The sequence below is a fragment of the Miniopterus schreibersii genome (assembly GCF_964146895.1).
Source record: "Miniopterus schreibersii genome assembly, chromosome: 11".
Lineage (NCBI taxonomy): Eukaryota > Metazoa > Chordata > Mammalia > Chiroptera > Miniopteridae > Miniopterus > Miniopterus schreibersii.
Window position 1 is genome coordinate 7,027,212 of NC_138111.1, and position 27,651 is coordinate 7,054,862.

Here is a 27,651-nt window from a genome sequence, read left to right on the forward strand (position 1 = left end):
TCATTACTACACCGTGTTGTTTCTTCTCTGTGATGTTGGTGGGGACCCTTTGGAGAGGCTTCAAAAAAGAGCTAGCCCTTGAGGTGTGTTTCAGTGTGCTGGTCATTGTGCTGGGCAGTAGGGATATTGAGGGATGAATGTGGCACCGGCACTCAAGAAGCTCATCGCCACACATCTCATGTGAAATATATTACTTTTTAGTGGGGGGTTTCCTTTACTAGTTGACTCATAACTGACTTTAGAAACTGTTGTACTTCAGTGGATTTATAAATGCTCCAGGTTGAGAATTTGCTGGAAATCTGTTACTCTGATATATAGGCCTTATTGTTAAGGACACAGCAATAGATACCAGTTATATGACAAGGAATTTTGTCACATGATTTTTCCCCCATAGTAGGTGCTCTGACCTTGCGTTTTCTGTGAGTTTGAAGTTTTTGAGAAGTTTTGACTTAAAAGTTAGCACATTTTCAACTTGTGTTAAATTTAAAATAATTGTGCACTTATATTTTGGTCATTGGTAAATGTGTTTGTATACTTTGTTTCCTTCAATCTTCATGATTCTCTGAGATAGGTGATATTACCCCATTTAACACACAGGTAGCATAAGACTTAGTGCTTAAGTATGTTACCCAAGAGTCACACAGCTAGTGAGTGAGAATGCCAGAAAAAAATTGGACTTTCCAAAGGAGTGAACAAATACTTATTAACTTAGTTTTCTTTTGAGCATCTGCCTCAGGGGTCTTCAACTCAAATGCCCATGATGTAATATAGAAAGTAGGACAGACCTTGGTGACCTGGAGGGCATATGACCAGTCTGAAGGTCTCAGTTGCTGCTCAGCTCCAGTTGCTTGTTGCTGTGTGGGAAAGTAGGCCCACTGTCCCTGGATCTTTTGCTTGTTTTCAAGAGCTGCTGGAAATCTTGGATTTAATGTATTTATTTTAGAAAAATTTAATTTTTATTAGAGAGAAACAGAAACACTGATTTGTTGTTCCACTTATTTATGTACTCATTGGTTGATTCTTCCATGTGCTCTGATCACCCGCAGCCTTGGTGAATGGGGACAGTGCTCTAACCAACTGAGCTACCCAGCCAGGGTTGGGTTTTAATGTATTTAGTTTTAAAAATTTGGACCAAATTTTATTGTGTGGACCAAAGCACATTTGTGGGCTGTGTACAGTCCTAGTCTGACTTAATCGTGAACTCTGATCTACTTTATCGCTGAAATTTTGGTACCCACAGGAGGTACAACACAAGTAGAGATTACTGATCAGAAGTCTACTGGTAAATTGCTAGAGTGAGGGGGTTTTGTAATTGACTCATACTGATGTCTTTGGGGAAATGGAGGGTGAATGCTTTTATTACACAATGAGGCTGAATTTCAGTAGGGTTGGGGTTTGATGAGATTACCTTGTAATACTTTTAGCACTTTAAATTTTTTTTTTTTAAATATCTTTATTGATTTCAGAGGGAGGAAAGGAGAGGGAGAGAAACATCAGTGATGAGAGAGTCATTGATCGGCTGCCTAGCCCTCAACCCGGGCATGTGCCTTTCCTGGGAACCGAACCCTGATCTCCTGGATCCCAGGTCAACACTCAACCTCTGAGCCACGCCCGGCGGGGCAGCACTTTAAATGCTATCAAATCTCTTGCCTCTTTGGTCCTCTGTACAGTGAGTGCCATGAAGTGAACATGGGGAGTAAACATAACCTCTTGAGATGAAAAAATTGGCTCCCAGTGAAAGACAGTTTAGTAGAAAGTGCGCTAGATTGAGAGGGACTTGAAGTCTGTCTGTAGCTATGCCACTAACAGCCTTTTGATTTTGGTCAAGCCACTTAGAAATCTTTGTATCTTTTTTTCCCATCTGGATGATAATGAGCCCAAATCAAGTCTTGCTGAGGTCTTTTAAGGATGCCAAGCTTTCTAATAGACAAGCTTTCTAAAGTTACATAGCTGGTTACTGGCAGGCCCCAGTAGAGAATGGTTTAACGCTAAAGTGCTACTTCTTCTCTCTTGGCAGGGAGAGAGCCACTGCTCAGCTCTTCCCCCTATTCTTTGTTCATTACTTCTGGGAAAGGACCTTGACAGGCCAGGTGCTCCCCAAATGCGTACAGTGCTTTGTTGACTATATATACACAAGATTGAAAGGAGGCAGAGAGACACCCAGCATAGTGAGAGAAATATGGTCAGGGAGTTCCCAGCCCAAGAGTTTAATTTATTTTTATTTCAATACCCAGCTTCCACAAGGTGAAAATTGAAAAAAAAAAAAAAAAAATTGGCCTTCTAGATACTTGTTTTCATTCATACTCTATTGTATAAGGACATAACATGGAATATAAAAATGAAGAAAATAAATCCTGAGCAATCATTCAAAATTTATTAACTTTAGTTGGCAGCAGTCTAGATATATTGGGGAAATAGATTTAATATAGGAAGCACAAAATTTGGACCCAAATAAGAAAACAGTTTCAAGTAATTGAAAGTGAGAAAAATGGGAGAAACCACTTTAAAAACAAAACTTAAATCCTGGAAACAGCAAGAAGGTGTTAGAATAAGTATCGGAATTAGATTATAGTAACCGCTTGTGAAATAAATTGAATATTATGTCACATTTACCCTTAAATATATGCAGTGTTAGATTCATATCCTATACTTGAGTATACTTTTATGAATATGCTTTTATTATTGATGCAGACAAAATTGACTGAATTTTACACATTCAAAACAGTAACATTTTTTAGTTCCCTGTGGACTCATTTTAAGGTATATTATTATAAATAAGTACTGCTTCAGCAGAGAAGTTGGTAGAAAATTATTTGAAGAAATGGTTTTCTTTTTAAACCAAAGTAAATTTTTAATCTGAACTTTAGTTGCTGATAAAGAGACAACAACAAACTGAGGTGCAGGCTTGAATTTTGAAGTCACACCTACTAGCTTTGTCAGTTATAAATGGTGTGACCTTCACAATCTGCAAAATGAGGACAATACTGCCAATCTCATATACTACTTGTGAGGATTAAATGAAATAACTTATGGAGAGATGCAGGTACCAGCTTTCAGGGGCACAGGACATTTGGATGTTAGTATAACGTAACAAGAAGTGATTCTGTGGAGTGATTGTGAAGGAGTGAGCTTTATTTTCATGTCTGGATTATGAAATTAGTCTCATTAATTTCTAGTTGTGCTTTGTGCATTACTTGGCATACCTATCAACTGTGCACTGTCGAGAATAGGGCTTCAATATTCTATTTTTAGGCTATTAAATAAGTTGATCTGTTAGATAACAAGAACCACCTTCAATTACTTATGTTACCTTTTTTTGTGTGCCCTTGACTACCTGTTACAGTTAGAACAAGGGCTGTTAAGTGTTCGTCCCCATCTTACAAATGCTGCAACTGAGGCTTAGAGAGAAGTAAAGTGGTTCAAGGTAGAGAGCTACTGATAACTGTAGGATTTGAACCCTTGTTTTTCCCCTCTAATTACATTTCTTGTGCCACTAGTCCACGCTCTTCTTGATTTGGATATTGGCACTGGCCCTTGTTTTGGGACTGTCATCACCCATGGCCCTTATTACTCATTTAAGCTTAATCCCTGCAGAAAGTTGTTATTATGTTGAGAATATTTGATTTTAGGTATAATCTTATGATGTGAAGTTTAAAGATTTAATAGAACTCTAGTAATACTTATTGCTGGCAGAGGTTGGTGGTGAGATGGACACTCATATACTGCTAGTGGGAATATAAATTGGTAAAACTTTTCTGGAAAGAATTTTGGCAGTATTTATCACAAGCCTTTAAAAAAATAAGTCATGCATGCCTTTTGAGCAATTCCATTTCTAGGAATTGTTGTTAAAGAAATCAGAGATGTAGGAAAATATTCAGGTTCAAATATGTTCACTGTAGCAGTACTTATAATAGTAGTAAAAGTTAAAGGAATTTTAGCATTTAACAAAGAGTTGAGAGAAATTATGGAAAAGCATAGAATGGAAATATTGTGCCATCATTTTATTATTTTTTTTTAATTATTATTTTTTAAAATATATCTTTTATCGATTTCAGAGAGAGGAAAGGCGAGGGAGAGAGAGAGATAGAAACATCAATGATGAGAGAGTCATTGATTGAGCCCGCAACCCGGGCATGTGCCCTGACCAGGAATTGAACCCCGATTGCCTGGATCCTAGATCGATGCTCAACCGCTGAGCCACGCCTGGCCTGGCTGTACCATCATTTTAAATGTTTTAGAAGAATTTTAATGACATATTAACATGCTTATTATGTAACATGAAGTGGAAAAAAGGATATATAACTATATAAAGTACTATCCCAGGTATGTCATACATAAGAAGGAAAAGAAGTAGGTGGTAGGATGATGGGTCTTTATGCTTTTCTTGGTTTTCCAAAACATTCCCTGATAAACATAAATAACTTTTTAATTTAAAAATATTTTAAACTTGGTATTAAAAAATATAGAGCCTTGGCTGGTGTGGCTCAGTTGGTTGGGCATCGTCCCATGCACCCAAGGGTTTCCTGTTCGATTCCTGTTCAGGGCACATGCCCTGGTTTTGGGCTCCATGTAGGAGGCAGCCGATTGATGTTTCACTCTCATATCAGTGTTTCTTTCTCTCTCTTCCTCTCCCTTCCTCTCTCTCTAAAATCAATAAAAATATTTTAAAAATAGCATATGTATATATAGAGAGAGACAGTGAACATCATTTTGACCAAAAAAGTTATGCAGATGATCTGAAGTTATAAATGGATTGTATTTTCAAGTTAGTTTTTACCTCCATTGTTTTACACTTAAAATTTGGTTTCATGTTTCTTGACATAAATGATGTTGGGGTTTCCAGGCTAGCCTGCCTCTCCTTTCCACAAAATCCTGTTTAAGATAGTACTATGGAAGAGGAGCTGTATTCTTGTTGGATGGTACCAGGGACCCAGTGCTACCTACCATCACCTCTTTAATGGCCAGTGGGCAGTGAGTAGTTGTGTGACAGACAGGTCTGTCTTTCAAAGGGAGTGCACTCCTGTCTCTGTGAGGCTGAACATTGGTATGCACAGTATAGAGCTTTTTTGTGGGTTGAATGCTTAGATATTAGAAAGTACTTTTTTGTTATGGAAAATTATAAGTGTGAATTTCTGTCTCTTTTTGTAAGAAAAAAATTAAAGATCAAAGTTTGGATTTTAATTTTTCTGTAACAATATTCAAAATGCATAAATATTAAGTTATGATGAATTGTTGCCTTTTACCTTTTTCTAATTTTCATATACTGCATAATTGAAATTTCAATAGTTTCAGCATGTACAGTTAAGCATGATGGCCAGTTAGGTTTTTTTGAAAATGTGCACGGTGATTCTCCAATATACAATATAAAAAGTGTTGCCTGGCCGGGCGTGGCTCAGCGGTTGAGCGTTGACCTAGGATCCAGGTGATCGAGGTTTGATTCCTGGTCAGGGCACATGCCTGGGTTGTGGGCTCGATCAATGACTCTCTCATCATTGATGTTTCTGTCTCTCTCTCTCCCTCTCCTTTCCTCTCTCTGAAATCAATAAAGATATATTTTTAAAAAAAAAAAGTGTGCAAAAATTTTAACCAAGTATTTGAGCATATTTTAATTAGGAAAATACCAGGCAAGATGTTTCTTTTTGAAAACTGCTCTGTCCAAAGCATTCTGTATATTATCAGAATGAAAAATGACAGCACTTTGTCATCTGTTCAAATTGATATTGCACTCTTTGCAGTGACAGCTGAAAAGGCCCACAGGTGCCATATAAAGAGGTGACCATGTTGTCATATTTCATTTCGGCATCCCTCTGCAAAGCCATAATTACCTAATTAGGTTGTTAATTAGGAGATTAGCATTTCACTATATTGATAGAATGCTCTTTACCGGCATGAGGCTAGAAACAGATTTGTCTGCCCTAATTTGTAATCTCTGCCTTTTTTGTACTTATTTATTTGCTTAAGTTTCTGATGTGGGGCAATTTAGTTTACCTGAGAAACAGTTTGTTTACAAGCTAATGAATCTTTGATCACTGGATTAAAGTTGTCTTGTGAAAATATGAACAGAATTAAAAGGGTGGTGGCATCCCCAAAATGATAATAAAAATTCTGATTTGGTATAACTTGTGTTCTCATTAGCATAGGCAACAAACACACAATAAGAAATAAAGTTGTTGGCATAAAAAACAAAAAAATAGAAAAACTAAGTCTGAAATGTGATAGAGATTTTTACAGGGTGGGGCAAAAGTAGGTTTACAGTTCATATGGAAAATAATACAGTAATTAACAAATAATAATACAAGAATAAACTGTGTTTCTTGTACAACTATAAATCTATCTTTGCCTACCCTGTATATCCAAAACTAGGTGAAGGAAATTATTTAGTTATCTTTATCAACAAACACCTTTTATTTATAGTTTAGACTTATAAAATGTTAAGTATTCTCAACATATTTCAGAACTGAAGCTTGGTTAATGTCTTCAGAACAATATATACAGTTTTCAGTTTAAACTTCCTTAGGTAGTCATCAAGTATCAGGGATTATTCCATCTGTACTTTCTGTCCATTGGCCTGTGCTTGGAACATTCTCTTCCCACAGTTTTGCAGTCCTGAGTGCTTGTGGAATTTGAAGTATTTCAGAGTAACCTTCACTTGGTGAGCTATTTGGAGTAAGCAAGTTTTCCATCAAGTGTATCTAACATTCTTCGGGTGGGGGAAGAGGTGGTAAAAAACCTGATTTCCTCTATTTTCACTGAAATGCATGATTTGACAGTAATGTTTGTAATTTGCATTATATGTACCTTCTCTTTTTCCAGTTAAGGAGATTAAGAGTTTTGCAACAGTATTAGGAACACCATTCCCACTGAGGCAGTAGTTTATCTCCTTTTGATTATATTTGGTATTAATTGTTAAAGTTGTAGAAAGTACATGTGTGCCTAAGCCCTTTTTCTCCATGATTATTATAAAGAATTGCATTTGTTTATATCTGTAATTAAAAATATATATTAAAAATATTTTTATATGAAGACTGTATCATATATCTCATTCAGCCAGTTAAGCTTTTGCTTAATAGTGAGGAGGAAAATTACTTCCCAAGGAAAGAGGTTGCTGCCAGGTGTGTGAGCTTGTGGGCTTCCTGTGCCCTACTCTGGTGTGGATTAAAGCCTTGTCTGGGGCTTTGGTAGGAGGAGCCGCTCCAGCTCATGAGTGGCTGCTTCAACCAAGTCAAAGTTCTGTTGGGATTCCCTGTACTAGGATTGAATCTCCCTTAACTAGAACAATAGATTAACTGCCTCTTAACTAGAAATGTAGATTAGCTACCTTCACACAGGGTTACTAGCATTATATGAAAATTCTCTTCCTTTCCCTGGGAAAAAGACTTGGAAACTCCCATTTTTGCATGAGATATTTTGACATCTCTGTGAAGTAATCAACTTGTATTACAAATTGTTTAAAAATTTTTGTGGTTACTGTTACCAATACTGTTCAGTTAAGTGATTTGTTCGTATCCTTGTGTTGGAATCATGTAAAGTAGAAGAAATCTAGGATGCAGCATAGATTCTAGCCTTCCTGTGTTTCTACCTCCCTTTAAAAAATTGAGATATAATTTATATACCATAAAATTCACCCTTTAAAAGTGTATAATTTAATGGTTTTTAGTATATTCACAAAGTTGTATAACCATCACCACTATTGAAGACCAAAATATTTTTATTACCCCCAAAGAAATCCCATACCTATTAGCAATCATTCCTCATTCCTACCTCCCCCAGCTCTTGGCAACCATTAATCTACTTTCTGTCTATGGATTTGCCTATTCTGAACCTTTCATATAAATGGAACACAGTATGTGGCCTTTTGTGTCTGGCTCCTTTTAGTTAGCATATGTTTTCAAGGCTCATCCATGTTGTACCATGTGTCAGTCCTTCATTCCTTTTTCTTGCCAAATAGCATTCCATTATATGGAAATACATTTGCTTATCCATTCCTCAGTTGATGGAGATTTGGGTTGTTTCCACTCTTTGGGTATTATGAATGTCTGGACATACTTTCAATTCTGTTGGTTATGTACCTTGGAGTGGATTGCTGGGTTATATGGTAACTCTGTTTAAAATTTTGAGAAATTGCCAAACTGTTTTCAAAAGCAGCTGCATCATTTTCTATTTCCGCCAGCATTGCATAAGTCTGCCCACTTTCTGCTTTTGCTTTCTCCAGGTTCTGTGTTGCTCTGGTCTGAGCAGGTAGCAACCTTAGGTTCTAGAAGTTCCATGAACGCTTTGTCTTGATAAATGGGAAATTTTTCATTTTTCTCTGTTCAGCCAGGTTCATACTACAAGCATATGTGTACCAGGCCTTATGTTGGGTGTTAGTGACAGGAAGCCAAATAAGGCTTCTAGTCCTTTCCTCTCAAGGACTTCACAGTCCAATAGTTGGAACTTCTTACTAGGAAATGGGGAGAGAGGGAAAAGCCAGTGAAAGTTAACTGCTTAGAAATTTGTGAAATTCCTCTTTCCGCGCTACCCAGACAGGGGTCCATACGGCGTTGTTCTCGGTTCCCACATAACTTAAAGGGAAACTTTTGCAATGTCCAGAGCCCTTGATGTCCTGAAAATGAAGGAGGAGGATGTCCTCAAGTTTCTTGCAGCGGGAACCCACTTGGGTGGCACCAACCTTGACATCCAAATGGAACAGTACATCTGCAAAAGGAAGAGTGATGGCATCTACATCATAAATCTGAAGAGAACCTGGGAGAAGCTTCTGTTGATAGCTCGTGCCATTGTTGCCATTGAAAACCCTGCTGATGTCAGTGTCATATCGTCCAGGAATACTGGCCAGCGAGCTGTGCTGAAGTTTGCTGCTGCCACTGGAGCTACTCCTATTGCCGGTCACTTCACTCCTGGAACCTTCACCAACCAGATCTAGGCCGCCTTCCAGGAGCCGAGACTTCTGGTGGTCACTGATCCCTGGGCTGACCACCAGCCTCTCACAGAGGCGACTTATATTAACCTGCCCACCATCGCTCTGTGCAACACAGACTCTCCTCTGCACTATGTGGACATTGCCATCCCTTGCAACAACAAGGGGGCTCACTCAGTGGGCCTGATGTGGTGGGTGCTGGCCCGAGAAGTACTACGCATGAGTGGCACCATCTCCCATGAACACCCATGGGAGGGCATGCCTGATCTTTACTTCCTGAAGAGATTGAAAAGGAAGAGCAGGCTGCTGCTGAAAAGGCTGTGACCAAAGAGGAATTTCAGGATGAATGGACTGCTCCAGCTCCTGAGTTCCCTGCTGCTCAGCCTGAGGTCGCAGACTGGTCTGAAGGCGCAGGTGCCTTCTGTGCCCATTCAGCAGTTTCCTCCTGAAGACCCGTCTGCAGCCCCCACTGCTCAGGCCACCGAATGGGTAGGAACAACCACTGAGTGGTCCTAAGCTGTTCTTCTGCAAACTCTTAACAGAATGGAAATAAGGTTGATGGAAAATAAACAATTTCCAAAAAAAAAAAAGAAATATGTGAAATTCCACAGATTAGATCCTAACTTTAGAATAGTGAAAGATGGACTGAGTTGGTTTTCACAGCTTCTGAGGTTTCTTCTTCTCGGCCCACCCTCTGACTACTGCCATTCCTGGAATTTTGTCGGTGGGCCTTTGTCCTTCTTACCCGCTCTCCCTGGGTATGCTCATTCATTCCACGGCTTCATCTGTCATTTGCGTGTTGATGCCTTCCAAATTTGCGCAGTCCTTTCTCCTAGGCTTCAGGTTTGCAATCCTTTGTGTGTGGCTTATCTGTTATTGCCTCCCACATTCGCTCAGACCTTTCTCCTGGGCTATCAGGTTTGCATCATGATGGGTCTTTATTTGGGTAAAGCCTACTTTTTCAGTTCACAATTTCGTTTGTTGGCACTACCAAGCAATCCACAAACTTTCCTCTTCTCCTTAACCCTCCACATTCACTCAGTCACCAGTTTCTACCAATTTTATCTCCTAAATATTTCTTAACTATTTGTTAAATTCATAGACCTGTCTTTCACTGCCTTAAGATTTCCTCATCTCTTCCCTGAGTTGTCATCGCAGTTTATAACTATTCTTGTGTCTTGTTCATCAGACCAGTCTTCTTTGCAACTGCCAGACTAGTCTGTCTGAAATGCTTCTAATAAACAGTATTGCAAAAACACCTTGAAAATACAGATTATTTTGTAATAGCTGCATAATAACAGAGATTTTAGTCTTACTTGTGTTTAGAACTTTATATATAGTTTGGTGCTAATAATTACATTTGTTCTTCATACTTGTCATAGGAAATATCTTTGGAGCAAAAATTAGGTCTTGAGTTGTCCATTTTGTCTTCACAAAATTAGATATTTTTGACACCAAAGTCTGTGTTTTTCCACTAGACCTCACTGTTCAAACTAAGGTTATCAGAATGCCAATATATACCAGGAGGTATTAGAAGCTGCAAAGTAAACATGGCACATCTTCCTGGAGTATCAATCTTAATGATATATTCAAAACTAAAACATTTTTTTTCTATTAAAACAAATACAGGTGTAGTATGTTATAGGATAGAATGCAAGTATGAATGAATTCTAAAAATAAATTTCTTGTAGCATGGTGCTTTAGGTGGTTCCCCCTGGGTTCTGTCATACTTTGATTTATGGTCACTCTCCTCTGCCCTTCAGGTGTGTCCGTGGCTGAGTTTGAGAAGCGCTGTACTTGTACCAGACCCCCTTTAACTGGATCTTGGTGGATGGTAAGATTCAGATACATTTCAAGTGGAAGTTAGTGATACAAGAAAAGAAGAATCAAGAGTCCATGTCCCTTTGTCTAAAGAAGACATTTGTTAGGACAGAAGATCTGCTCTGGTAGATTGATTGGTCTGGCTGGTCCCAGATGTCCTTGGTCACTCATCAGGGAGCCTAGCAGGGAAGCTGGAATGACACCCAAGCCTCTCCATGTAGTCTTTTATCCCAGGCTTATTCCCATGATTCATATATTTTCCAAAGAAGGTGACAGCAGAAGCTGCAAGTTTTCCTGAGGCCGAGGCTCAGAAGTCCCACAGCATTGCTTCCGCTACATTCTGTTGCTTAAAGCAAATCACAGTGTGAGCCCAGACTCTAGTGGTGGGGAAATAGACTCCACCTATTGATGGGAGGAGCTGCAAAGGTTGCACTTTTAAAAATCTACCATGTGACCTTGAGCAAGTTACTTAATTCCTTTAAGCCTTAATTTTTTTAAAGCTATAAAATGAGGATAATATTAATACCTACATCCTGTGGTGGTTGTAAGGATTAAATATGTTGTTACATGAAAAGTACAGCTGATAGTATGAGCTTTAGTAAATGTCATCTTTTACCGTTCTCTGTGATTCTGCCTAATGAAAGTTTAGCCATCCTTAAATGGGACCCTCTTCCTTCCTGAAGCCTTCTGTAGTTTTTTTGTCTCTTGGAAAGCATATTGTCTTTGTATCTCATTTGGTGGTTAATATGTATTGTCTTATGTTGCTGTTATGTCAGTACAGGACATAGCTTATCTGCTGAAGTCTGTAAGCCTCTGGAGGGTGCAGGCCAGTGTTCATATAATTTTTTGTAAGATTCCCAGTACCTCGCTGTCAGTGATGTTTAGTGAATGAATCTCATATTATTCAAAAGAAGATACAAGCATTTCTTTTTTGTTGTTTTGATTTAATCTAGTAAGTACCTTTAGTTAAAACACAGAAGTAAAAATGTGAAAGGAAAAATTAAACTCCAGATACAGGATCTCACTATTTACTGTGTAATGAAATTAGACATACTCACATAGAAAAGATTTTAATTCCCTGAGGGGGAAAAAGCTTAATTTTTTGCTGGTCTAAAAAATAAATGAAGATTTAATTTAGAGTTAAATTGGAGAGAGCTAGAAAAAGAGATTTAAAAGCAATAAGGTGCATTTTATTTTAATGGTCATTTCAATTATTTTCAAATTCTAGGAGATATGAATTCTGAACTTTAACTAGATTGAAGAATGCTAAAATCTTAAAAACAAGGTCTGTTGGTTTTTATAAATGGAAGACTTTGCATATTATAAAAAGGCTTTTGTATTTCTAACTGCAATCATTCCTATTTGTACAAAATAAGTGTGCATACTTCTATCACACTCTTAAGGAATCCTGTATAGGAATCACATTTAACTTGCCTAATGCTAATAGCATGAAGTCGGGGTACAGTGTGGAAAGGTAAAAAAAAAAAAAATCTCGCATCTGCTGTTACATGTTGTTAACTCCCTCAGCAGACGTTAAATCATTTCAAGTACAATAATAGTGTGGGAGGTAAATTAACTAACCATTAACAATCTTATAAATACACAATTAACATGCCAGCATTTATATGACACATTGATGGGGCAGCAGTAATTTTGATTGGGAGTTTGCAGACCTTTGAGAAGCCTCAGGCTGTTGCTTATTTAGACAAGTTTTCACAGATTGCAGGTGAGGGGACTTGAAGTCTGTCTGGCAGAGAGAAGTGAGTGTATGGAGTGTTTTGAAAGTTCAAGAAGGGGAATTTCCTTTTAGCCATTGGCTGAACTTGAGCATTTTAAGCCATGTTGCTGCCTATCTCACATCCATAGGGAGTGCAGAAGTATAGGGAGGGCTCATTTGTTTATGGTGGAGTTATTTAAAGAAACACATTTCAGGTATGGACTTCGTAGTTGAAGTTGCACGATTCTCTAGGGATTTTCAAAAAGATACTTAAACCTAACCAAGAATGTAAAGGACACCCATCCTCTGTGGTTTCAGGTCAACAAGTAGATGATCTCTGAAGTTCCTTTCATGTGTAAAATGTTGTGACTTTTATATTTGAGCAAACATTATATTCTTTCTTTCCATGCTGTTGTACAAATCTCTGTTGCATTAGTGGAGGGGAGGCTAAGTCAGGGTCTAGTCTATTGCATGACACATTTGCTTCTTACATCTTTCACAAAGACCCATGGAAGAAATTTCTCTCAGGCCCCAGAACCCCAAGAGCTCATCAGGATTTTTAAAATCACGTTTATTATAACTGTTATAACCCTTTGTTTCTCTTTGTTTAGAGAGGCTGTACAGTGGTTAAGATCCCAAGCTCTAGGATTTGATTCTGTTCTTATTAGCTGTCTGGCTTTGGGCAGTTTTCTTAACCTTTCAGTGTTTTCATCTGTAAAATGGGGATAAAAATATTAACTATCTTATAGGGTTATTTTGAGAGTTATATGAATTAATTCATGTAAAGGAAAGAACAAGTCTAGCTTTCTAATAAGTTAAGGTTAGCTATAATTGCCTTTTGCTTCTGAGATTCTGCAGTGTACGTATAGGAAATGTATAAGATCTTATGGCACGCACTGGCTTATGGATTCACTCTGACTTCACCTTTGCCACTTTTCTCGTCTACTTTTTTTTACTATGTTGTACGTTATGTTTTTCTATAAGCTACTTACAAATAAAATTTGAAGGGTGTATGTGTATAAAGTTATTATTAAAAATCTACTTGTATTGCCTGGCCGGTGTGGCTCAGTTGGTTAGAGGGTCGTCTCTTACACCAGAAGGTTGTGGGTTTGATCCCTGGTCAGGGGATGTATGAGAAGGCAACGATTGATGTTTCTCTCTCGAATTGGTGCTTCTCCCCCCCTCCCCCTCTTCCTCCCTGCCCCTTCCCCCCCCTCACTTCCTCCCCCCCCCCTTTCCCCCCCACCTCACTCCTCCTTTCCCCCTTCCCCTCTGTTTAGGGTATGTGCCAAGTTACCACAGGCAAGTTACATGGTCATTACTGAATGCAAATAGTTATGTAAAGTGGCAATAGCATCCAGATTGCACCCGGAACCACACTTAGCACATAATAGGAACTTCATAAATATTTGTTGAATGAATGATAAATATATGTTGAATGAATGAATGGAGTATAAAAGGAGACCCACCCAGTACATTAAAAATGGTCGTGTCATTTTGGGATATTTCTTATTGTCCTACTCTACATGATGGCCCCATTGCTTCCATTTTTGGTAAAACAAATCCATCTATTTTGAGGAACCTGACGTTAAAAAGTGGGAGAACCTGTGAAGGGTAGGACATCTTAGGAGAACAGACCTCCTAGAGCCTGAAATTATTGTTTATCCAATAACCTAAAGGTACAAAAAAAGGACCAACTATCTCAGAGTCAAAGATTGGTAATAGCCAGGAAAGTCATTCAAGGTTTAAAGAAATAGCATTTGTAAAAGTGTAGAGCAGCAATTCTAAATGATGCTCTGTGAAACTCTGTTGTACATCGATTTATTTTAGTTTTCATAGAGGAAAAAATGTTTAGGGATCAGATAAATTTGGGGTTTGGAATATGTTGTGTTACTAGATTCCCCACTCTTGGAGCTTCATAGTATACATTAGTAGTTTAAAAGCTTTGAAAAGTGCTATAAACAGCAAGAAGAAAACATTTAATTTTGTTTAATCTGGCACTTCATAGACCTTTTTAAAAAATTTAAAAACTTGTGGTTAAATATATATAACATAAAACTTACCATTTTAACTATTTTTAAATGTACAGGTCAGTGGCAGTAAGTATATTCACATTGTTCTTTAACCATCACCCCATCCATCTCCAGAACTTTTCCATCTTCCCAAATTACCCTTTAACAAGTCCCATTTTTCTGAACCCCTGCCAAGATTAGTTTTAAGCATCTTTAATTTTTCCACAACTGCTCAGAAAATAACTTGTTTTTCTAATCTGTGTTCAGAATATCTTTGTGTTAGAAATCAAGTCGACCTTCAAATGATAATTTGCTGCTCTTAAAGTGATTTAAAACATATTCTTTGGTTTTGAAAAGTAGTGTTGGAATAAGTTGATAGTGTCCCAAGGTGACAATTTTGAAGAGCACATTGAAGAGAAGCTCTTGTATCTGTATTAATAGAAAAAAGGCAATCCTTTCTTTATAATCTCACTTACACATGACATGCTCATATATGTCTAATCTCTACAACAGAATTGTATAGTCCTTGGAAGTCAGGCAGCAACATTTTTTGAATTCCTTGAAATGTGTAAGATCCTTTGTTGCCAGAAGGGATGTGGTGTTATATAGCCCCTGTTCTTTTCAGACTTAACAGTGTGAATCCTCAAGTACTTGTCATAGGAGGTGGAAAGCACGTTTCCCAGGCAGTCATGTGGGAAGTTTCCTATCAGAATTGGTGTTGCCATGGCCAGTGTGGCTCAGTTGGGCATCTGTTCTGAGCACCGAAAGGTTGCCGGTTCTATTCTTGGTCAGGGCACATGCCCAGGTTGTGGGCTCAATCCCCAGTACGGGGTGTGCAAGAGGCAGCCGATCAATGTTTTGCTCTCACGTTAATGTTTCTCTCTCCCTCTCCCTTCCTCTCTCTAAAAACTCAATATTTAAAAAAAGAAAATAACTGGTATAGAACGCATATTTGAGTTATTCATACAGATTTCTCATTGTATGAAGTCATAATATATTAATAGAGAAGATATCTACTCATGTTGGGGTGTTTTAAGGGCTCTGTTCTGTGAGGATAAAGTTAGGGAGTTGGTGTGGGCTCTCAGAAAGTGTTTGCCCATAACTTTTCTTCATAAGAGGTGATGGAGCAAATCCATTTTCCTTGAAAAGATTCTGTTAGGGTACTTCAGTATACTTTTGTTGCTTTGCCCTTTGCCATTTGACTTTTTAGTGCCAGGACACCTTTTAAATGTTCCTCACCAAAGGGTGAGGAACCGAAGCCCTTGTTTTTGCAGGGGGGAACTATTCAATATGAAGTTGAAAGCACCTGCCCCTCTTTTGCTGGCAACTAGTTGCCTTCCTTTTACGGGGAAAACGCTTACCATGATTGCTACAAGGATTTTTGCAGCTCTGGCAATCTGTGATCTTGTGATTCTGTTACAAAACAAATGCTGTCACTTAAAAGTAATTCTGTGGTTACATTCATCTTTTGTGGCTATATAAGAAGTTTTTATTTTTATAAGTGAAATTTAAATGCTCCCCTTTAATTCTGTAGTATTTTTGTGAGTAATACATTTTAAACGGCAGGATGGCATTAACATTTCTGAGACTGAATGCCTCAGAAACTTGACACTTAGGAGAATCACATCATATTGGGAGATATATCAGGTCTGTGTTAGGTTATAATTATTTTTGATTCAGGGATGCCTTACTTAACTTTGCATTTCCCATTAGCCTCAGTGTAAAATAATTACTCAGTGAATATATTTATAGGAAAAAACTAAGATTAATGTAATTCACTTAGAGATGTTCCTTAGTTAAACTTTTTCTTAACCTCAGTATCTTTAAGATCCACCAAGTGATGTCAATAGAATATGTTACCAGACAAAAAAAATTTGTTTTTTTAAATATATCTTTATTGATTTCAGAGAGAGGAAAGGAGAGGGAGAGACAGAAACATCAATGATGAGAGAGTCATTGATCAAGCCCACAACCCGGGCATGTGCCCTGACCGGGAATTCAACCCTGATCGCCTGGATCCTACGTGGACGCTCAACCGCTGAGCCATGCCCAGCCGGGCGCTAGACAAAAATTTTAAAACCTGAGTTAGCTATAATGATTTATTAACTAGATTTCCCCCATGTTCCATTTCTAGAAGAAACAAATGACAAGAAAATCTGGTGTTATAAGTCTTTCTAAAAATAAATTCTAGGACTGTTTGAAGGAATATATTCAGCCCCGCTTTCACATCGTTGTCCTTCATCCTGGTGTTAGAGGAGCAGGGAGGTGACTCAGATGACCTGCAGAGTCCTCTGTCACAAAGGAACCACACACTTTACCTGCTGTGAACTTACTGGAGCGGCAGATTGTTGATATATTTTAGGGTTACTTTAAACAAAAATTGAAAGCTGAAATTAGTGATGATATTTTTGCCATCATTATTATAATGTTGTTATGGTTATTAATAGCAGCTAATATTTAGTTTTGAGCACTCCATCTGCATTATTTTCTATATGAGGCTCCCATTTTATAAGTGAAGAAAGGAAACAGGCTCAAAGAGGTTAACATCATTTTGACCAGGATCACATAGCTAGCAGGTGATAGAGCCTGGATTTGAACCCAGTTTTGCCAGTGGGGCCTTTTCTTAGCCACTGTTCTGTGATAATTTCTTTGTCGAGTATTCCCATTTAACTGAGGAGGTACCATCTTGTTCCCAGAGTAAACAGCATTGCAGTGTTAACAGGGTTCAGGAAGTAGTTCTTATAACTAGATTTCTAAAATCAGAAATTAATATGGTAACAGACAAGTGTGATTAATAAGTTTTATTTTAAAAGCACAATACTATCTTAAGTCCGAAGAAAGGAAAATATATTTATTGAACAAAACACTTTGGTGGTACATCTTTGTAAAGTTCCTAGTAACTCAGAAAGCATTGTCTGTAACCCCCCTTTTTTTAATCCTCACCCGAGGATATTTTTTCCATTGCTTTTCAGCGGGGGAAGGGGAGGGAGGGAGAGAAAGAGAGAGAAACATTGATGTGAGAAAGAAGCATGGATTGGTTGCCTTCCGCACACACCCTGATGGGGGCCAGGGACCGAGCCTGCAACCGAGGTACATGCCCTTGGCTAGATCGAAGCCAGGACCCTTTATTCAGTGGGCCAACGCTCTAACCACCGAGCCAACCAGCTAGGGCTGTCTGTGCCCTTTTAGATACTTTACAACCATATGACGGGGGAATGTAAACTGAAGAAATGCAGTTTCATACTTTAGCACATCATTTCAGGAAAATACAACTTGTTCTTCTATCACCTTATAACGTAATGAGAAGACTGCATGGAATAAAGGGAGAAAGAAAGGAAAATTTATGGTTTTAACGGTAGTTATATGCGTTGAGTGGACTAAGGAGTTGCTAGAATTTGTTTTGCAAGAGAGCAAACCATCTTCATTTGATACCACGGAGATCTCATTGACTAGGTTAGAGCCTTAGCCCCTAGTGCTTATGAGGATTTCTTTTCAGCTTAGACTTAATTCTTTTAAGCTCCTAGGTTCAGGAATAAATGTTGAGTTTCAAAGTAGCATTGTACCACATTGAATTTGTTTGAAAAATGATTCAGTCGTTTTCTGCCTTATTCTTAAATATTGCTGTGTACATCATGTTTCTAGGTAGGTGAGCCCGTGAAACAATATGAAGAGGAGAAAATAGCCTTTTAAGGAAATTGGCCCACAGAAAGGATGGCCTTCTTGGACAATCCAACTATCATTCTAGCTCATATTCGACAGTCACATGTGACCAGTGATGACACAGGAATGTGTGAAATGGTTCTCATTGATCATGATGTTGACCTAGAGAAGATGCATCCTCCTTCAGTGCCCGGAGACAGTGGGTCAGAGACTCAGGGAAGCAGTGGTGAGACTCAGGGCTACGTGTATGCCCAGTCAGTCGATATTACCTCAAGTTGGGACTTTGGTATTAGAAGACGCTCAAATACAGGTAAACATTGCCTTTTAGTCATGTCTTCTGAGCTTTAAATCAGTAAACAGTCTTATAGAATAATGCATCATGTTGGACTAGGTTTAATGGGCAAGTCTCTGTTTAAGCAGGAACATGCATGTATTAACACCAAGAGTGAGTCAAAGCAGTGTGTCCATCTCCATGACCGACTGGAGAGAGCCTCCAGAATGATGCTGTTGGAGAGAAATAGAAGAGGAATAGTGAAAATGTTGGCCATAAGATGCATGTTGGATGTTCCGTTTTCTAAAAAGTCTATAGAAAGGGACGTGGACTTGTTTGAATATCTTCAACAGAACAACATTGGTTCCAGAAGGTAGACTATCTGGAGGCAGAGTTCAGGTTGACATATGTAGAACCTTTTATACAGGCAACTGACCAGCCAAAGAGGGCTGCTGCCTGAGACATTTCTTGCCCTTGGAGGAATTGTAAGGGTTGGGGGATTAGAGGGAGACAGCTGAATATTTATTAGGGCTGCTTTTAATAGGAATTCCTACATTGGATGTGAGATTAGAAAAGGTGCTCCTGTTTTTAATACATTACCTTTATTTTCTTAAGGTGATCACTACACTTTGATGTTTGTGGCTTGACAGTGCTCAAGTGATATATATATCATTGCCCATTTTCCAGCTTGTATTTTTTGGAAGCGTTTCAAGGAAAATGTGATGAACCAAGGCCTTTACTTAGACATATAAATTATTTAGAATATATAATGTAGTTCTGCTATGACAGAATATTCTGAGATTTTTTTTTGAGGAGGAGGCCAATCAGAAAATATAACCTAATCAGTAGCAGTAACCTGCTAACTCCCAGGAAAAGTAGTAGCAGGAGATGTAGTAGATCATTGCAAATATTTACATGAAGGAGACTGCAGGTAGAGCAGGATACAATTTACAGGGAAAGGCATGTTAAGGTTTTGGTTCAGAATTCAGCATACTGTGACATCCACAAAGAATAATTTGTTCTCATGATGAAAATAATTAATAGCATTTTCTAGTATCTAAAGGAAACTGTATCAAAATAGGATTTGAGTGAAGGTTTGAATATAATTTAGAACCATTGATTCTCAGTTCTCTAGTTGAAACTGACTTCCTTGTAGGTTATTGAGATGATATCTTATATGACAGGTTGAATGGATTTCAGTCGGAGAATGCTGCTCAATTGAGAGCTTCATGATTATATTACTTTGGCTGTACCCTTCACATTTATTAATTACAATTGAATGGAGTGGGATTTGGTTAGATTATAGTGGCATTGTCAGAGTGCTTTTTGCCAGCATAGTTTAAATTTCTGGGAAGATTAGTTTGTGTTTCCCTACCACAGTGCTAAGGCAGGAGTGTATGATTTCCTACCTTGAAAGGGAAATTTACTTATTTAATTTATTTTTTTTTGTTAGCATTGTGCCACGATAGAAAGTGTAAGAGGAAACTAATTTCAAGAGATGGCATTAATTGTGACTTTCTTTTCCATTGTGGTCTCTGTGGGCAGCAGTTGTTAATATATGCTGGATAATATTTATGTAAAAGATTGGTTCAACTGATTTTTGAAGGTTGATCAGCCTGTGATAATATAATCACAAATGCATAATTTTAGATCCTGATTTTTTATTGTCATTGGAATTTCTTAAGATGGCACTTAGATGCTAATAATTAATTAAGATTGTGGTGTGTCCTGTGACCAAGGAATTTACTTTTTAATCCTTTCAGCATATCTTAAAATTTTGTATAAGAAAAATTGTTCTTTTTAAGATTTGACTAATGTTACAAAGATACAAATCATTTATTTTACTACCTATAAACTGTTTCAGCCCACTGAAGAAAAGCTATGCTAATTTATATAGCTTTGACATTTTATAATTTTCATGATTTTTAGATAAAGGATTTTATATTTAAAACTTTAATAGTCTAGTCTGAGTTCATTTATCTTTAATTTTTGAAACGGGTAGAGTAATTCATAACAGTAATTTTATTCCTGTAATGTAATATTCACTTCAGTTCATTTGTGCATTAAAATTCCTTTAAGACCGTTATTAATGATTTATATAATGAAATGTCATATTAATCACAGAAGTTTTCACATTTTATTATTCTCTTCCATGTTAATACTATCTTTATGATCTCTATTAATGTTTTATATCCTCTAATTTCAATTATAAATCAAGAATATTTTCATGTTTTTGTTGGTATTTGCTTTTCAGGGGTGCCACCTTTATAATTTTATGACTTTTTTCCTACATATACAATATAAAACATCTTTATTCATATAAAGGTAGTTAATTATGTCTTTGTTTATAGTAAACTTTCATGGACAAACTTATAGTTATAATATTTCTTTTCAAGCTCAAAGATTAGAACGACTCCGAAAAGAGAGACAAAACCAGATCAAATGCAAAAATATTCAGTGGAAAGAAAGAAATTCTAAGCAATCAGGTAAATGGAAATAATTTTAATTGTTAATTTGAGATTTATATATTTAGTATATATTATTATATAAGAGCTTTTATTTTTAATTCATCCTTTTAAATGTTCTGGGCAGATACGTCTTGTGTTTTGAGCTTTGAACTCTTCCGTTGGGTGCCTTGGTCTTCTGAAGTTGGGTGTTCTTTAGGTCTTTGGGTGCCTTGGTCTTCTGAAGTTGTGTGTTTTTTAGGTCTTGTCTTTTGGGCCACTCTTCAGTCTGGGTCAAAGGAATTGATGTGTGCAAGGCAGGCACATTTTGTACAAACAGTCGTGCTGATACCTTATTCTTAGAGCCAAAGAGTACCTATGATTTGGAGGGCCTCTGGGCTATAGATTCCTCCTGGCAGTTTTAACCTAGACTTTATCTTGCCTTGTTAGTGGCCCTAGTAACAATCCTTTTGCATATATGCTAATTATTTCCTTCAGCTTAAAAACCATTATGTTACTGGTATTACTAGCATTTGCAGTATGTGTTCATATGATATGTATATTAAGAAGCTGGCCATATTATGTATTTTCAAAGCTTCAATCTCAATAAGAGAAGACTTTTTTTAAAAATTTCAAAATAAAGTGCTATTAAAATATTTTCCAATATTTGTATCATGTTTCCTAGACTTTCTTTTTCTCCTTTCAAAGAAATGCCTGCAGTCTGTCCTCTGTATCTTCCCAGCACCTCCCAGTGCCACCCTGGCATTTAATAGATGTCCAAGAAACTTTTGTTGACTGACTCCATTGCTACATACTGTTATAAAACTAACAATATTAATGATTATTATAGTAACATTGGCGCCTATCTAGTGCTGTTCTAAGCACTTTACATGGATTACCTCCAGTGCACCAATCTTATAAGGTGTAAGTATCATTGATTAGATGAGATAGAGGCTCAAAGAGATTAAACTTGCTAAAGTTACAAGGCTAGGAAGTGGTAGTGCAGTGTAGAGCCATGTTTTGTATCTAGCACTGTCTGCCTCTACCTGCCAATCTCTTTCTGCTAAACCACACTATATAAAGTGACTATTGCTTTCTCCTACTATGATTGTAAACCTGAATGTGCCCGAAGGGCCTGATTTTCTTAGTGGTTGCTTCTAAATGATGACCCAATAGAATCAGAAACCCCACTTCTCTTTCTTACAACTCATTTCTGTGACTTCCTAAATATTCTTTTTGATACATTAAAAATCTCTCTTGGCTGGCCTTTTTGTTGAACCAGTTAATATTTCTCTCTATTGTATTTAGTACAAACTGAAAAACCTTTATATGGTTTATATTGTTCATTTTTATATATCTTAATGCTTTTTCTGTTAATCTTCTTAATGAATAGAGTCAGCTTATCTAAGCCCATCTCTCCACCTGCCCTTTGTTTTGCCTTCCTCACTTCCTTATCTTAAAAAATTATATAAGTAAATAACAGGATGAATAGAGCACCCCAGATATAATTGCTTTAACCCCTTTTACAGTGTGGGAGGCAAGTTCTTCAACATAAATTTTGATATACCTAGTAATCTAATAATTAGATCCATCTAATAAATTTTGTATGTCTCCTACTCCTTAAAGTCTAACCCGCTTTAATGTCTGTTCAGTATTTCACAGAATATACTGGAGAAGTAAATAGTCTCCGTTTTGCTTTCATTTGTTAACTACATTGTCCATTATATATGAATACTTCTCTCTCCCTCAGTTTCCTTTCCTCTTATTTTTGTGTCTCACAGATTTCAATAATTGACCCCGTGATCTTATTTCTGGAAAAGCTCCTTAATATGCCTGTTCATGCTTTGAAATGTTGACCTTGATTCTGGCCAGACCAGTAGCCTGCCTGGCGGTTACTCCTGACATTAGGAGTGAACCTCGTCAATGCACAAAGGAATGTCTTTGACTTCTCTGTTAAACTGGGTTTCATCATTACCACAGCTTGGCATTTTGCATATCCTGGAACATGTGAGAAAAGTGGCGCAAGCAGTCCACTAAATAGCTACCTGGCACACTGAGCAACCATTCTATTTTCATACATCTCTCACACATCCACTCTCTTTTGGTAAGAAATACCATGGCCAGATCCTTTTGATCTCAATTGAGAAATTTGGTTAAGTAATCATTTATTCCTTCCTTCATTCATTTTCTGCAATTTATGTTTTGTTGAAATCCTTTCAGGTGTTTTTCTTACTTGTTTTATTTCATCTCCCACTAGAGGAATCACCAGTATGAATATGATGGCCTTCACTGGAATGTTCTGTAATTATTCTGTCTAATGCAGTCTCTCCTTTAAGATGGCATAAATGCGGCCTTTTCATAGAGGAGTGGGAAGGGAGCTTAGCCATCTGGCCCATACCCCGAAGTTCTTTATGAACTTACTGATCCATATGCCATGAGACCTCATGATAAATGAAATACCTTAGAGTAAGATCCTTTTCTTATTTCCATAACCCAAACTGCATAGATGAATGTGAAGATGGTCATTGGCAGACAGCTTTTTCAAGAGTAGCGTCAGGTCAAGGCCCAATATTTTAGTTTATTGTTTTAAATGGCTTTGACATACTCCTTACAGAGTTAGCTATTGCTTGTGCTCACTGAGCCATTTAGCAAGTATTCCTTCGGTAACTTCTGTGCGTGCAGTGCCTCCGCTTGGGCCTTGGGGAGGGTGCCTGATTCCTGTCCTCAAGAAGTTTGAAGTCTAACTGGAAGACAAGGCTATTTACACATGAAGTTAAAAAACAACTCAAGGCAATAGTGTAGTTTATATAAATTATTAAGAATATTCCTGGAATTTTCTTCATGTAACTTGTTACTGGTTCTTAAAACAACAGTTTCCAGATATAGTGGCTGAATAAAAATCAGAAATGGATCCAAAAGTGCATGTTATAATGACATTCGTATAAGTTCCTGGGCCCTACCTATGGAATTCCTGATTCAGTAGATGGAGGTTGGAGTCCAGAAATCTGTGTTTTCAGAAGCTCTCTGGGAGACTTTGGTGACTACCGGCCCTGAGGACTACTGGTATAGAACACGCCGCCACTAGGCTTGCTTCCCCTTCATGCAGGCCTTACAGACTAGCTGTCAATATTGCTCTATGATAGATGAGAAAAACTGAAGCCCAGAGGCTGAGTAACTCTTCTCAGTCACTTACTTACAGGTAGTAAGTGGCAAAGCCAGAACTCTCCAAGCCAATCTGATGCCAAAGATGCTAGTCTTTCCACTCTGCTCCATTCTCTCTCAGACTGTAGCCAGAAAGGGACTGCTCCTGGAACTTTGGGTATTGAGGATCTTTGGTGTTTCTAATTCATTTTCTTCTCTGTGTGTCAGCTATGGCCAGGGTTCAGGAAAGTTGCCAAAGCCTTATTTGTTATTCCACTTATTTATGCTTTCATTGGTTGATTCTTGTATGTGCCCTGACTGGGGATCAAACCTGAACCTTAGCATATCAGGGTGATGCTCTATCCAACTGAGCTACTCAACCAGGGCTAAAACCTCTCGACTGGAAAAAAAAAAAAATCATAGGAAGTCTGAGAACAACATAAAAGTGAAAATAAGCTACTAATAATCTCACATTCAGAGGAACTGCTATTGTTAACATTTTGATGTATTTATTCAGATTCTATATATGTGGGTATATATTTAAAAAATATTCTAATCATACCTCCTGTGATCTTAAATATTTTTTTATATATAAAAATACTACATGAATGCAGTGTTTGGTGTTATCTTGTATTATTCTTGTACTTTTACATTTCTTGTTAAGGTTATTTCTAGATGTTTTGTATTTCATGTTACCCTTGTAAATAACATCTTCCCTGTAACTTTCTTACTGCTCTTATAAAGAAATCTTTTGTTTTCATATATCTGTTTTGTATCCAGCCACTCACTGAACCCTTATTAGTTCTAATATGCATTCTCATCTTCCTGGATGCTGTACTATGTACTTTTTCATAAACCTGATAGTTAAATTTTTAGGCTATTGTTTTTTCAGTTTCAAGTTTGTTGGGGACTTCCAGCTGTTTATATTGGTTAGGATTTTCCAGTTGCAAATAACAAAATTACATGAAGTTGAAATTGAAGAGCAACTTGAAGTTGAGCAACTCTAGAAGTACAGCTATATCTTTGAATAGGTTGGAATTAGGGCTCTCATGACCTTCCCCATTTTATCTCTGCTTTTTTGTGCCCATCTGCTTTTCCTGTTTCTCTGGTCCAGAGTTACTCATTCAGCAAGTATTTATTAAGCTCCTACAGTATGCAAGGGCAGCTAGGTACTGCTGTAGGCCTAGAAGATATAGCAGTGGACAAGACAAAGTCCCTGCCCTCAAGGAGCTGGTGGGGGAAATAGACAGTAAACAAACATAGCATGTCAGAATGGGATAAGTGACATAAAGAAAAATATAGCCAGGTAAGGGATATAAGGAATATTATGCAGGGGATTTTGCTATTTTATACAGAGTGATCAAAAAGACTCATTGGGAAGGTGATGGTTGAGCAGAGCTCTGAAGGGAGTAAAGGAGTGAGCCAGGCAGATACTGGGAGATTCGTGTTGTAAGACAAGGAAACAGCAAATGGAAAGTTTCTGTGACAGAAGCGTTCCTGATGTATTCAAGGAATAGCAAGGAATGGTGCTTATTGGTTAGAGTAGAGTAAGTAAGGGGAAGAGTGGGATCAGAAAAGTAAGTAGTGGGAGACTTGATCATGGAAGATCTTGTAGGAGATTTAATTTTTATTCTCTGAGGTATTTGATCAGAGTAGTAATGTGATATGTTACTTTTTTATTTCTAGCTTAATTTTCTTTAATACAACATTTTATTATAGAAAATTTAAAACATATACAAAAGTAGAAAGAATGGCATAATGAACCCCCATACAACCATCACTCAGCTTCAGTAGTTATTAACATATGGCTGGTCTTATGTCATTTATACATTCACCTCCCCTCCAGATTTTTTTAAAGCAAATCCCAGCTATTATATGCATTTTTAAACAAAAAATATTTTTATTGATTTTAGAGAGAGAGGAAGCGAGAGGGGGAGAGAGAGAGAAACATCGATCAGATGCCTTCCATATGCACCCACCCTGGCCGGGTATTGAACCCGCTACCTGGGTATGTGCTCTGACCAGAATCAAACCTGCCACCTTTTGGTGCACAGGGCAATGCTCAACCATCTGAGCCACTCCAGCCAGGCCATACACATTTTTTAACATATAAGAAAGCTGCAATACCACCACTCTTCAAATAATTAGCAAGAATTCTTTAATATTGTTGAACATTTCTGTAATTGTTTTCATTCTTTGTGTGTGTGTGTGTGTGTGTGTGTGTCCCAGTTAATTTGTTTAGGTCTAGATCTAAGGTCCACACATTACTTTTGGTTAACATGTCTCGTTTCCTTTTTAATCTGTAGATTCTCCTTCACTTTTTTCCTTGTAATTTATTAGTTGAAGAAACCGGGTCATTTGTCCCGTAGAATTTCTGACTTTCTGGATTCTGCTAATTGTATTACCACGGTCTCATTTCATATGCTTCCCTGTCCTTTTTATTTCCTGTACTGGTAGTTACTAGAAACGTGCTCAGATTGAAGTTTGCTTTTTGGTAAGAATATTTTATACATGTTGGTCTATACTTCCTATTGCCCCATATTAGGAAACATGGAATTTCTTGTCTTTTTGTGATGTAGAATCAGGTGTTGTCCATCCATTAAGTTACCCCATCAGCTTTTCATCTAATGATTTTTGTGGCCATTGAAGGGCATTACCTGGATTGTATTATTTCTTTAGGAGTGGCAAAATAATGATTTCTAATTTTATCAGTCTTTATTCATTTATTAATTTGTTTTATATAAGGAAGAAGTTCCCCTAACCTGTTATTTGGTTATCCTCAGTTATAGTCCCAGCAAAAAAGGCAGGATAAATGCTGATTCTTTTCCTTTGCTAACAGTTTCCAGCATTAAGAGTTTGTTCTCTAGCATCCTGTTTAAATGACTAATTCGAGTTTTTTCCCCTTTGTATCTTTATAAACTCATGGGTTTTTAAAGCACATTTTGTGTTTTTAAATTCATTGCAGTTATTTTTTTATGTTAAAACTGTCCCTTTGATAGTGAGTCCCTTCACATTGGCTTCTAAGTTCTTTTGACACAATTCCAGTAATCTTTCATAGCTTCCTTGCTTTCTTGTATGACAAGGTGTTCGAGACTCCTTTTAGACATTTCCTTCTCCAAATTGGGAATCAGCCGTTTCTCCAAGGAATCTTGGTTCTTTTTACTGGTCATTGGCATTAAGAAACCACAACCTGAGATTTAGGGGTTCCCACTGGATTGGCTTTTCCTTTCGGCCTTTTCAGAGCATAGAGCTAAAAAGAAAAAAATAGTTTTTTGAAGAGGAAATACATTGTGAGTTAATGTTGATAATTTCAGTTCAATTTAGGATTATAGGGTGTTTACTTAACTTTTTTTATTTTATGTTTATGTTTTGTCTTACACTGAAAACTTGGTTCCACAATAGAAACATTAGTGTTATTATGCCCTGCCAGGCTTGACTCAGCGGTTGAGCATCGACCTAGGATCCAGGCGATCGGGGTTTGATTCCTGGTCAGGGCACATGCCTGGGTTGCGGGCTAGCCGATCAGTGACTCTCATCATTGATGTTTCTATCTCTGTCTCTCCCTCTCCTTTCCTCTCTCTGAAATCAATAAAGATATTTTTTTTTTTTTATAAAAAAGAAATATCAGTGTTATTACTAACAATATGATTACTAAAAAAAAGTTTAAGGTG

General features: G+C 37.4%; 1 protein-coding gene and 1 pseudogene across 13 annotated transcripts in view; both read left to right on the top strand.

The window, feature by feature from the left end:
• Positions 1 to 27,651, top strand: part of MAPKAP1 (MAPK associated protein 1) — a 202,410-nt gene that overhangs the window by 26,606 nt on the left and 148,153 nt on the right. For 5 of the 12 annotated variants that reach the window (XM_081150439.1, XM_081150445.1, XM_081150435.1 and 2 more), the window contains 3 exons: positions 10,678 to 10,748; positions 18,107 to 18,434; positions 20,792 to 20,881. The exons of 1 other annotated variant lie outside the window; for it this stretch is intronic. In XM_081150439.1, coding sequence (XP_081006565.1) covers positions 18,176 to 18,434; positions 20,792 to 20,881 — 349 coding nt within the window. In that variant the 5' untranslated portion in view covers positions 10,678 to 10,748; positions 18,107 to 18,175. The remainder of the gene's footprint in view (positions 1 to 10,677; positions 10,749 to 18,106; positions 18,435 to 20,791; positions 20,882 to 27,651) is intronic. 6 more of the 12 variants (XM_081150443.1, XM_081150440.1, XM_081150446.1 and 3 more) reach the window with 2 other exon arrangements.
• Positions 8,516 to 9,430, top strand: LOC308563394 (small ribosomal subunit protein uS2 pseudogene; annotated as a pseudogene). Its single transcript has one exon. The product of its transcript is annotated as a small ribosomal subunit protein uS2 pseudogene (transcript).